Source organism: Bombyx mori, chromosome 28, assembly GCF_030269925.1.
Source record: "Bombyx mori chromosome 28, ASM3026992v2".
Taxonomy (NCBI): Eukaryota; Metazoa; Arthropoda; class Insecta; order Lepidoptera; family Bombycidae; genus Bombyx; species Bombyx mori.
Window position 1 is genome coordinate 568,900 of NC_085134.1, and position 12,542 is coordinate 581,441.

The 12,542-nt window shown below is 38.0% G+C and overlaps 1 protein-coding gene and 1 non-coding gene across 5 annotated transcripts in view; one reads left to right on the top strand and one right to left on the bottom strand.

Annotated features, from left to right (window-relative positions):
• The window catches only part of LOC101739898 (uncharacterized), a 127,085-nt gene that overhangs the window by 49,340 nt on the left and 65,203 nt on the right, over positions 1-12,542 (top strand). For 2 of the 4 annotated variants that reach the window (XM_062676720.1, XM_062676722.1), the window contains 6 exons: positions 189-336; positions 645-861; positions 1,656-1,888; positions 3,170-3,315; positions 3,995-4,386; positions 7,282-9,339. In XM_062676720.1, the coding sequence (XP_062532704.1) occupies positions 189-336; positions 645-861; positions 1,656-1,888; positions 3,170-3,315; positions 3,995-4,386; positions 7,282-7,450 (1,305 nt within the window). In that variant the 3' untranslated portion in view covers positions 7,451-9,339. Of the gene's footprint in view, positions 1-188; positions 337-644; positions 862-1,655; positions 1,889-3,169; positions 3,316-3,994; positions 4,387-7,281; positions 9,340-9,466; positions 11,457-12,542 lie in introns of those variants that run through there. The other 2 variants (XM_062676721.1, XR_009976930.1) reach the window with 2 other exon arrangements.
• Positions 5,519-5,591, bottom strand: TRNAR-UCG (transfer RNA arginine (anticodon UCG)). The gene has a single exon. It is a non-coding gene; the product is annotated as a tRNA-Arg (tRNA).

A 12,542-nucleotide genomic window follows, 5' to 3' on the forward strand; every position in this document is an offset into this window, starting at 1 on the left:
CTGATGGGTCAAAGTCTTAATTGCTTTGGGATAACGACCAAGCTTCCCCTTTAAGAGTGCCGCGGAGGATCAGAGCGAACCAGACTAAGTACAAATACAAATAGCAAGTACATTACGACAACTACCTCGATCCGCCGGAGAGGTTTAAGCTTCCACTAATTTCCTCAACTGTGTCAAACGTTTCCCAGGACCTGGCGTTCACGGACACCCAATGCCTGTATCTGATGTTTGTGGTGCAAGGTGGTAACTTTGATCCTGTCAGCAAGAAGATCAGCAAGCATCTCCAAACCCCCATAGTCACAGAAGAAAAAGTCTGCATTAGACCTTGTGGACCTGGTGAGTCTCTAAACGCTTCTGTATCGCCGGGCGAACTCCCGACACATGGAATGAACGTCACAACACAAGATATGAGATCCAAGTCCCAACTGTAAGGGCTGTCCCATTCTTCAGATCGAAACCCGAGACTACTTCGCGGCAGAAATACGCACGATAATTGTACCTACCCACGGGGACTCAGAATACACTCCACCAGCAGCACAATACTCAGAGGGCGTTGCTGCCCATTCTCCAGTGAACCCCTTAGTTACGACTATTCCAGACCGAAACCACACTACTCAAAAGGTATCTCCTAATTCCTCCTGCAGAACCAGTAGAAGAAGAGTCGACAACGGAGGCGGTGCTCCCCGGACAGAAGACGTACACGCTGCTGGTCCGGCTCACGGGCCTGGCGGAGAGCTTCCGCAGCCCGGCGCCCGGCAGCCAGGAGTACGTGGACCTCAGCAAACAGCTGGTGGACGGGCTCGGCTCGCAGCTCAAAAATAATAAAGGCTATCAGGGATTAACATTAAATGGTCTCATACAGTGAGTGCAATGAATTGTAGTAATAAATATACCTTATTTTGTTGACCTAAATTAACAAAATTTTGGAATCCAGCATCAATGTCGCTATCCACAGCGCGGAGGGCAGGAGTGGATGGAGGAACATAGTCCTAACAAAAGTGCTCCGTAAAGGTCACGACCCTCAGCACTGAGGAATACGACGCACGGAGGGAAAGTAAACCGAGCTTCGCGCGTCACACGACGCAGCTGGGCATTGACCTTACGCTTCAGTTTAGTTCGTTGTGTGATACATTGCGCGCTGTATATTACTTTGATAAAGTATGCTATTGGGAAAATCTGTTTTTAATTTTCAATGTAGATTTCTTAACCCTGATCAGTAGCGTGCAGTATCTTCTACAAACTTCATTAATCCTACCTAAGCTGATAGCCTTGAGAAGCTATCTCAACTTCACCCAACATGTAAGTGAGCTCTCGGGGCTCAAACCGGAGTGTTGCTAACGCTGGCCCTAGCGAGAGCCGTGCTTCGCAGAATTTACCACCGGATCGGAAACGTGATCCACTGAGAAGATCCGGCGAGAAACAAATTTACTCGTCGAGCCCTTCGTCGCAAGCGACGGGTTCGACGAGAACGATGACCGGTGCTTGAGGTACCTAGAAGCACCGTTAATGCATCGGGAGGATCCGTAATGACGTGTTTAGGGCAACATCGACTGTTTACCATTCGGTCCACAGGATCGGGTATATAATTACCGGCAGCCACGACAAGAGGATCAAACTTCAACAGGACATACTTGATTTTATATTTTCAATTTCAGAAACGAAACACAATCGATAATAGCCGAGCTCACGCTGAAGTCGATAGACTCGAACTTGATACCCGGCTCTAGCGGGCGGGCGCTCGGCCCGGACGTCTCGCTCTCGCACAACGCGACGGAGGGGGACGGCGAGATGTCGCGGTGGGAGCGCGCGGTGCGGGACACGCTCGCGCGGGGGCAGGTCGGCAACCTCAACTTCGATCCCGAGTTTCTGGTGTTCGAACCTCAGAGCCGTGAGTGTTGGTTGTTGAAGCTCCTTTATTGTAGACTAGCTGACCCGGCAGACTCCGTAGTGCCTCAATCAATAAATAAAAGACCTAAACTTTTGTATAAAATAAACTTAAAACAAACAAAAGGAATCCGTCCGACACGGGACACATCAAAGGAAGAACAACATTATTATTATTATTTAATTCCAAGCATTTTCATATTTTACCTTTTAAACCTTCTCTGGACTTCCACGAATAATTCAAGACCAAAATTAGCCAAATCGGTCCAGCCGTTCTCGAGTTTTAGCGAGACTAACGAACAGCAATTCATTTTTATGTATATAGATTCTTAGGTCTTATTATAAAAGCCTTTAGTGACGATATGTTCAATTTTAATACATTGCGTGTCGGTTATGGAATCGTGAGCATACTTCACGCTGACTCTAGCCGAAGCGGCTTGAAGAAATAAGTGGAACTCTTGAGTTTTATTAGGTCGATAACAGCGAGACTTCTATCGTTGATGTCCATAGACGTTTTCCTTTTTAATACGCTTTTATTAGCTTCAGACGTATGATTCGTTCGTAATTGAATTTGAATCAAAAATAGTGTCAGAAAAAAAGGTTTATTGTAAAAAAGCGTGGAGTACATAGTATCAGTAGTTATAAATAAGATATGAGTTGAAGGGTTATTTTCATAATATCCTGAAAAGCGCCCCACGCTTTTTTACAAGAAAACCATTTTTTCTTACGCTATTTATAATTCAAATTTATTAAAATTTATTTTCTCGTTTTTAGTTGGATTTTCTATAAAAGCGTATTTTGTTAGTTTTCTTAAACTATTATTTATTTTATTTGGCAACACACGTCCACGAGCAACTTCCACGATGTAGGAATTTCATCGTGTTATAAAATCCTAAATAATACCCAAGAAAAATTTGCTTTTTTGAATAATGAAGTGTTAGGTGTGTTTATCTACGACTTTTTTTAACTTCTCTCAATCAAAGTATGAACCCATGGTATCGGCGTATCTCTGCCAGTGCGGAGTTGACTTATCAATACCCTTCTTGAAAAAGTCAGGTTTACGGGAGACAACAAACTCTTCAAAGGCATATTGTACTGCCCCTCGGATGTAGAATTATTCCCCTGCCAAGAAGTTGTTTAACTTTGGGACAAGTAGAAGTAAGTCGGCACAAGGTCTAGTGACTGTGGCGAATGGCGCTAAACTTCTAACCCTAACTTTTCTTGATGAGCCTAAGTTACTTGCTGATAGATATGTGTGGAGCTAACAGGGCTTGTGTTGTTCCAGTGGTGTCGGAGCGCCCCGAAGAGCCCGTGGTGGCCGTGGTGGGGTGGGTGTGGTCGCGGTGGGTGGTGGTGGGCTGCGCGGTCGGGCTGCTGGTGGCCGCGCTGCTGCCGGTGCTGGCCGCGCTCTGCCGCCCGAGACCGGCGCCGGTACGTACTCCTCACGCGGGTCACAGCATCACGACACGGAGACGTCTAGCGCTGCTGGTTCCGCACACACAGACACCTAACAACCTAACATTTTTAATTTATTTTATGGGTAAAAGTACCCAAAACCTATTTGATACTTATGACACTTAGTTGCTACCGCAATAGGTTTGGTCATTTCAGTACCGTCACATAGATGAGACATTAAACCAAAGAGTATGTATTTGTGTGTGTGTGTAAAATACATGGTAGTGTGTAATCTTTTTTTAATTAATTTAAAGTTTTATTTTATGTAATAACTTTAAAAAATAATTGTATTCTGCACTCCTTCCCTATATTCTCTATAAGTTTGGGAAATTTCATACTCCTCTGTCCGCGAAATTTTCGTAAATAGGAGTACAAATATTTTGCTTCACGTGTCACTACATATATTATAAAACAAAGTCACTTTCTCTGTCCCTATATCCCTATGTATGCTTAAATCTTTAAAACTACGCAGCGGATTATGATGCGGTTTCTTTTAATAGATATAGTGATTGAAGAGGAAGTTTTATAAGTATAATAACATCCATTAAATAGTGGAGAGATCAATAATAAATTACGGTTTCCGAAGCGAAGCGAGGGCGGGTCGCTAGTTATTAATATACAGATTTCTCTAACCTATATTTGTATTGCTAAACAGGATCGCTTGATCCCGAGCTCGGCGTGGAAGGACTACTCGACGAACACGAATTACGCCTTCGAACCGTTTGAAAACGACGAGAAGTACAAAACGTCTACCATCAGCCGAACCCGGACCCTCAGGCCCACCGAGCCGCCGCCGCCGCGACCCGCCTCCACCAACGGGACCAAGGCGCCCAGCAACGACACCAACGCGAGGGCGGTCGGCAGTGGGACCATGACCAGGTCCACTAGTGGAAACGAGCAGCGACTGGCCACCATCGGACACCCCAGGCTGGTCAACGGCAACACTACCGCTCCGAGAAGCAGCGGCAACCCCGCGGGGAGGGGCAGGAGCAGCGCGGAGCAGTACTACCACGACACCAGATCCCTGCAGCGGCCCAGACAATACACGTGAGCGACTTGGTCTTTTTTTTTTTTTCCTACCTAAGCTGAGAGCCTTGAGAGGCTATTTCAGTGTCGCCTTAACTAGTAAGTGAGCTCACGGGGCTCAAATCTGACGTCGTTGCTAACACGAACCCTAGCAAGAGCAGTGCTTCGCAGAATCTACCACCGGATCGGAAATGCGACCCACTGAGAAGATCCGGTGAGAAACTCAGTGGGCTGTGTCTGAGGGTAACTCTCATCCAGACATGACAGACATTTCGGGTAGGCAGCAGCTTGGCTCTGCCCCTGGCATTGCTGAAGTCCATGAGCGACGGTAACCACTCACCATCAGGTGGGCCGTATGCTCGTCTGCCTACAAGGGCTATAAAAAAAAAACATGAACTCGTTTTTGCGTAATAATTATTGGTGCTATGACCTCTTGTGAGGTCGCACGGGTAGGTACCACCGCCCTGCCTATTTCTGCCGTGAAGCAGTAATGCGTTTGAGTTTGAAGGTCGGGGCAGCCGTTGTAACTGTGCTGAGACCTGAGAACTTATATCTCAGGTGGGTGGCGCATTTACCTTGTGTATGGGATCCGGTAACCACTTAACACCAGGTGGGCTGTGCGTTCGACCACCTATCTAAGCAATAAAAAACAATAGCATTCCACTTTGAGGGTTGAGACAACTGCTTTACAATACAATTGAGACTTTAAATCACGTTCGTGGTGGTGCTGGGATATCTATGGGTTCCAATTGTCACTTAATATCAGGAGGGCCGTGAGTTCGCCCACCGCGTCTGTGTAATAAATAAATATATTCATATCGTCTAAATTGAAACTAATTACTGTTTCAGAAATAAGCTGACTATAGGGATAACAAAAACAATATTTGGTATAAATAAAAATGTTCTTTTTTGTTTTAATTCTATTAAGTTTTTGTTTTCTTGCTTTTTTTCTCTCTAATTATTGTATTCCGATTGTAGCCAATGAATTGCCAATGTTATGTACGCCGTTATTGTCAGATGCATCAGGCCATAAATGAAATAGTTTAAGTTATTTTCAATGTTAAATGTTTGTGATATCGCATCACTTTTTTAAATAAATAAAATAAAAAAAACATATGAAAACATAAAAAAGTTAATTAAACTATAATCATATCGACCGTGACAGGACTCGAACCTGCAATCTTCGGATCCGAAGTCCGACGCCTTATCCATTAGGCCACACGGTCTCCAGAGCATTTGCTTGAAACTTTATATTACATATTTTCTATTTACCACCTTAAGTTTAATGACCTGTTTTAAAATTATCTACGAAGCATTGAGTAACTTAGCAGTTTGACATAGAGCTCAAAATTGAATATCAATAAAATTGTTCTAAGATCGCATTTTTTAACCTCACAATTTTTTTTTAATTGCTTAGATGTGTGTACGAACTCACAGCCCACCTGGTGTTAAGTGGTTACTGGAGTCCATAGACATCTACAACGTAAATGCGCCACCCACCTTGAAATATAAGTTCTAAGGTCTCAAGTACAGTTTGTACAGTACAGTACATTACTGTACTTGAGACCTCACACTGTACTTTCTGGTAAGCGCTTGCTGGAGTCCAAAGACACAACGTGAGTCTAGCATGAGACATGAGGTCTGTACCAAGCGACTGTACGACTGCATCGCGGCAGTAATAGCAGGATTCCAGTCCCCATCCGTGCGGGCTCACAATGAGCCGTACGTACACACGCGCATGTCAGAGTTGCTAATCGTCGGATTTATTTACAAAACAATTTCACCTTTATTGCCTTCAACTTAAAGCTTAAATTGGTGCTACATTTAAATATTTTGTTCAATACGTTATCAATTTTTACTTCACATCAGATATTGCATCTAAATATAAATATTTTAGGTTCCCCTATATTTCCCTTATGACAATTGATAAAGTTCTTCTTGTGTCTGTATCATGCAGTGCTTGTAAGATTTTTACATAACTAAATTACAAATAGTATATTTTTAGGTCATTTTTGTTATAAAAGAGCGTAAAACCAATACAAAACCAGATACATATTTGCAAAAAAAAAAAAACAATTTTGTGACCTTTGACCCCTGACTTTAAAACTTGCGACCATCCAATTATATGTGAGTTTTGAGAACTGTTTTAGGATGCCAAAATACAAGTTTTTACGTGGTAATATACTGGGTATGTCTATTTACCGAGATATGCACCTAATTTGGCCTAAAATGACTGGACTATAGCTTGGTTGGTATAGGTAGCAGTATTTTTTTAAATCATTTGCACCGACCCATTACCACATCGGGCAAACATTGTCTGATGACCAGGCCAGTTTGCTCTTCGTATGGTTATTTGTATATGTATATGTATGTATGTATTTTTTTATTTGCTTAAATGCGGGGACTAGCTCACAGCCCACCTGGTGTTATGTGGTTACTGGAGCCCATAGACATCTACAAAAATTTTGTATCCCCTTTTTCGAAAATTGCGCGGACGGAGGAGTATGAAATTTCTCACACTTATAGAGAAGGAGTGCACAATGCTAATATTTTTTTAAAATACTGCATCAAAGATAGTTTAAATCAATAAATAAAACATTACACACACTACCATGTATTTGACACAACACATACATACATAAAAATATACTCTTTGTTTACTGTGAATTGGGAAACTTTTGTTATTCTTTAAAGTCTGTGGTCGAATTGAAAATAGATTAATATTGTTTGTCTATCTATAGTGCAGTTTTGGCGAATACTGAATGATTATATTATCGAATTATAATAATGTTTGACAATAGAACCATAATAATGTTTAAACTTACAATTTCAATTAATTACAGTCGAATTTCGACTACTGCGGGGCCACTAGTATAGATTAATTATTAATTATTAATATAAATGTAATGTTTTCAGATATTCAAATCGGCCCGAGCACTCATCGTATTCCCTGCCTCGCGGCACGGCGCCGGCAGCCAGGGACTCGCTGTCCGCGCATCCAGACTTCTACTTCATGCCGTCCCAGAGGAAATACGAAGGTGAACATGTCAAAGTCTATGTCAATAATAGGCAACGCGTAGATTAATGGCGGGCGTGTGTAGTGTAGCGTTGATTGTGTGACCACGGAACTGTCGTAGATGTGTGAAAGAGGCTATTTGGTTTAAACGACATTTCACTTTTTTTGTCCTATCTATGCCGATAGCCTTGAGAGGCTATTTCAGCTTCATCCTAACGTGTAGGTGAGCTCACGGGACTCAAACCGGAGTGTTGCTAACACTGGCCCTAACAAGAGCCGTGCTTCGCAGAATCTATCACCGGATCGGAAACGCGACCCACTGAGAAGATCCGGCGAGAAACTCAGTGGGCATTTCGTGTAACACGCGACATTTACTTTGTAATTAAAGGTCCGTTTTATTTGGTATCAGCATCAACAGTTCGATGCTTTTAATGGAACTTCAATTAAGTTGAGACTCCATTGAAATAGCTAAAGAAGTTTTTTTTTCCAAGTTTTTTTTTCCAAATTTCATACTTTAAAAGGCTCTCCTGTAAAGTTCTAGAAACGTCACTTAAACCAGATAGCCTTCGAGCTCATGATTTATTACGTATTTAACTGAATATTTTATTTAATTTAAATGTAATTTATTGCTTTAGCTTTATATGGAATTTGCTTGTTGGTCCTGGTAGGATAACTCTAGGAAGTATTAGATACGGTTGTGGATCCCTATGACTTGCGAACACCGAGGAAGCATCTGCTGTCATAACAAAAAGGTCAAAATCAAAGGTCAAAGGTCAAAGGTTAAAGGTCAAGGTCAAAGGTTTTCTCGCTGGTTAATGATGTTAGAGCAATTATTTTTATATCTACCTACCCACAGTAATCTCTTTTTTTATTAATGAACCATTAAAAAAATAATGGGAACGTGGTCATGTCATAAAAAGCCATCTAAAAAACGCTTAGATGAATAAAACAAAATATAAGCGAAACAAAAGCATTGGCAAAATCATTTGTAACGTACTTAACAAACAAAAAAAACAATCCAGCTTAAGAGCAAGAAACATGAGAAACCAGAATGTCAATGTAAAAGACGCCATAGACATTTGAAAAAGTAGATTTTTTGCGCTTTACTTAAGAACACATTCTTCAAATTTCCCGCTTTTTACCTATGCTCACGGGCATAAACTTACTGGAATTCATTGCGTTGTAAATCGCAGCCCTGATTAAAAACTCTTAATCTGCCATTTACTTATATCATAAAAGTGAGATGAAACTTTGAAATGTGTTTGAACATAAAGTTTGCTTATACGTAAGTTTGGCTATTAGTATTAGAGTAGCTACAATAGATTGGTGTTTCTGTACTAAAATGATAAACGACAAATTATGTATTTAATTACAACAATAAATAAAAAATTGCACCTATAAGACTAATAAACATTTTGATGATTAATTTTATTTGGTATAGCATTAGGAATAGTTTATAATAATTAATATAGTAAATAACAGAATTATGTTTTTTAAAACGACGTTTATAATTTATTTATTCATGTTAACTTTAATATTTTATTGCTATACACTACGTTATCATTATTGCTTCTTCAAACGGACTTTAAGTTTAAATAAATAGCCATAGTTTTATTAGCTGTGTCATTGCGACATTAACACTTTTTTTTTATATATTAACCCGCATATTATTAAAATTATTTATAAACGAACTCCTTATCATAAATGATGCTTGGCTTGTATACTTTATTATGAATTAGCGGAAATGGGTCACGGTCCGTAGTGATAATCGCCAAATGCATGTATGTTTGATTAAAAACCATAATTTATTATTTAGAAATACGATATTGAAAAAAAATCGCGCCAAAACGCTTCATCATGTGACGTCACTACAGTTTGACTACAAATATTAGGTAGAAATTTTGTATTTAGAATTTTGGCGCGCAAATACAATAAACCTAACCTATAATTTTGTGCTATGTCATTTATTTTATTTCATGCTTATCTAAATCCTTCTTGCAATTTGGTACGTATACTTTTTGGTGTTTATTATAAAACATGTTTCTTAATTTTTTATTTTAGTAAAAAAATCTCCTTCTTTTACAGATTTCTGATGAACGCACCTGCTTATTATATTAAAAACCTTTGTTGAAAATGAATGTAACAAGATACATGCGACTTGAAACCGGATGCAGAATAAATAATAATTCATCTTCTTTAGCACGTTAAATCTATCAACTACTTTATTCAATAAAAAAAACGATATTCATTGAATTAATAATTGATAGCGTATGCTTTTTTGAGAAACATCCAATATATAAATTTTAATGTCATCATATCACTAAGTAGGAACCTTTTTAAAAAACCATAAGAATTTCCGAACAAGAATCGTCTAATGCAATATTAATAATATAATACAGCGTATTTATGCTTCGAAGAAAAAATTATCGCAAAAATGTTCTTGGGCGAATCCAACTACCGATTTTGTAAGAGATTATTACCTCGAAACTTCCTTGACTCCACTTAACGAGCCTCGGAAATCATTTAACATCAAGAAGTTAAGGAATCAACTATTCTTTCCATAGGCTAGAAAAAAATTATATAATTGTAGTTTTTTTTACTGACGTCTGTAAAAACGCTTTTTCCAATATAGTTTGCATTTTTCAACCTCAAGTAAGACAGCAGCGAATAGAATACTGATTTCGACGATTCTTTGAGGCAATTACCAACATTTCCTCGACTGAATGGAGATAATTTTTTCTAAGAAAACAACTGTGCCTCGGTTGGAAGTGGGAGTCCCCGGGTCTACCGGTCGGTACTTGAAGAAATTCGAATTTAATAGATTTCGAGATTACGTTTTTATTAGATTAAAATTATGTCCATTGCTTTTTTGTTCTGGAAACTTTTTTTTTATTTTCCCGCACTCAATTATTAGTGTTATAGAAAATCGGTTAAAAATAGAAGAGCTGACGTAATATATAGAAAATTTATATAAAAATAGATTTTAAGTTTTATTGTTCTTTCTTTTTTTTTTCGTATCTGATCTAGTCTGACGTCACAGTTTTAATATTAAGTAAACATATTGCACCTCCGTTTTTAATTAATAACATACAATACTTTTAATATATCTTATATTATTAAAACCTCTTTAATATTATGTTCTTCATTAAAATTAATCATTTTCAAAATTTTATTTTTGTTTACCTACATTGGTGTCCTCAAAGTTTGGTCTAATGAAACCTGAGCTAAATTCAAGTGTGGGTTTACCTTATTTAATTATAATCGTACTTTTGTACAAATTTTTATTTTTAGAGTTTATTTTGATGAAGCATATACATAAATAAATACGTATCTTAAAATAATATAGACATGTAAATATAAAATTAAGTTCTATGGGATTTGACTAAATCACCTTTAACAAATATGTGAATATTGACGATAATTTACCGCGGTATTGACATAGTTAATGGCATGGCTGGGAGTTTGAAGATCGCTCGCCGACATGCCAGCGTAAGCTAAATTATTTTTTTATCTGACACGGCTATTATAGATGAGCCAAATGCATAAAGTTTATTATTTTTTATTATTAAGATAAGTTACTAACAGTAAAATAAGAATCGAATTTATTGTAAGTTAAATTAAAAGTTATAGCGGGTTCTTTTTTATTTTTTCAAATATTGAAACTGCTTTTTCAAATTTCGAATTTTTATGTGACGTTTTTAGACTCTTCTAGAATTACGTTAATGTACCTTACCTTTACCTACTCAATGAACTTGTGACATATAATCTTACTCTATGACTCGTGACAACGGGTAATCCGAATTGAATAGTTTGGAGTGAATTCGGAGGAGGCTATTTCTCCGAATGTAGTTCTAAATGTAAACTCACATTGAAAATGTCGTAAGCGCCATCAAAGGTTTTTTCAAACATACGCTCTATGCTACCGTTACATACTGCTGTTGATTTAAGAAAAAAAATATTGAAAAAGTGGTATTAATATTACAATTTCCAATACCAAATGTACCATAACTATTGTGTGCTCGTTTTAGTTACAATTAACAAACCTAAGACTTGAAATAAACAATTACAACATTAATTTTGTTTATTTATTTCTACATTAACCATTTATATCGTCTGTTCACACACTGGATAAAAGACTATGCGTTTCGTAAATAAATGAACTTAAATTATTATTATGGTAATACATATTCAACAATATAATTAATCTATACTTGTCTGGCCACAAATACTGTTACAATTAAAAATAAACAAAATGTTACATTTGAATTTGGAATCTGTCATTTTGATAATATATGATTGCTCATGGTGTTTTCTCATTTTGGCGCCAATACATTGTACAAGATTTTGCGATATTAAAATGGAGTGGGGTGATAAACAACACCATGTTCAATAATCAAGAATGGTGCTTCCAGCAAGACTCGGCGCCAGGTCATAAACCTCGATCTACGCAGTCTTGGTTGGAAACGAACGTTTCGGACTTCATCAGAGCTGAAGACTGGCCGTCGTCTAGTCCCGATCTTAATCCGCTGGATCATGATTTATGGTCAGTTTTAGAGAGTACGGCTTGCTCTAAACGCCATGATAATTTGGAGTCCCTAAAACAATCCGTACGATTGGCAGTGAAAAATTTTCCCATGGAAAGAGTGCGTGCTTTTATTGATAACTCAACGTTTAAAGGACTGTATTGCAGCCAATGGAGACCATTTCGAATAAGGGTTTTATACTTTAAATTGTTTTATATTTATGTATTAAACTAACACACTGTAAAAGTAATAAACGTTATTTGAAATAGAATTTTTTTTATTTTTAATTGTAACAGTATTTATGGCCAGACTAACTTATATATAAAAATGAATTGTTGTTCGTCAGTCTCGCTAAAACTCGAGAACGGCTGGACCGATTTCGCTAATTTTGGTCTTGAATTATTTGTAGAAGTCCAGAGAAGGTTTAAAAGAGAGATAAATATGAAAATGCTCGGAATAAAAATAAAAATAACAATTTTGTTTTCCCTTTGATGTGTCCCCCGTCGGACGGATTCCATTTGTTTGTTTTAAGTTTATTTTATACAAAAGTTTAGGTCTTTTATTTATCGATTGAGGCACTATGAAGTCTGCCGATATATTTCACCCCTCGATATATGCTCAAGGAGTTTGGTCCAATT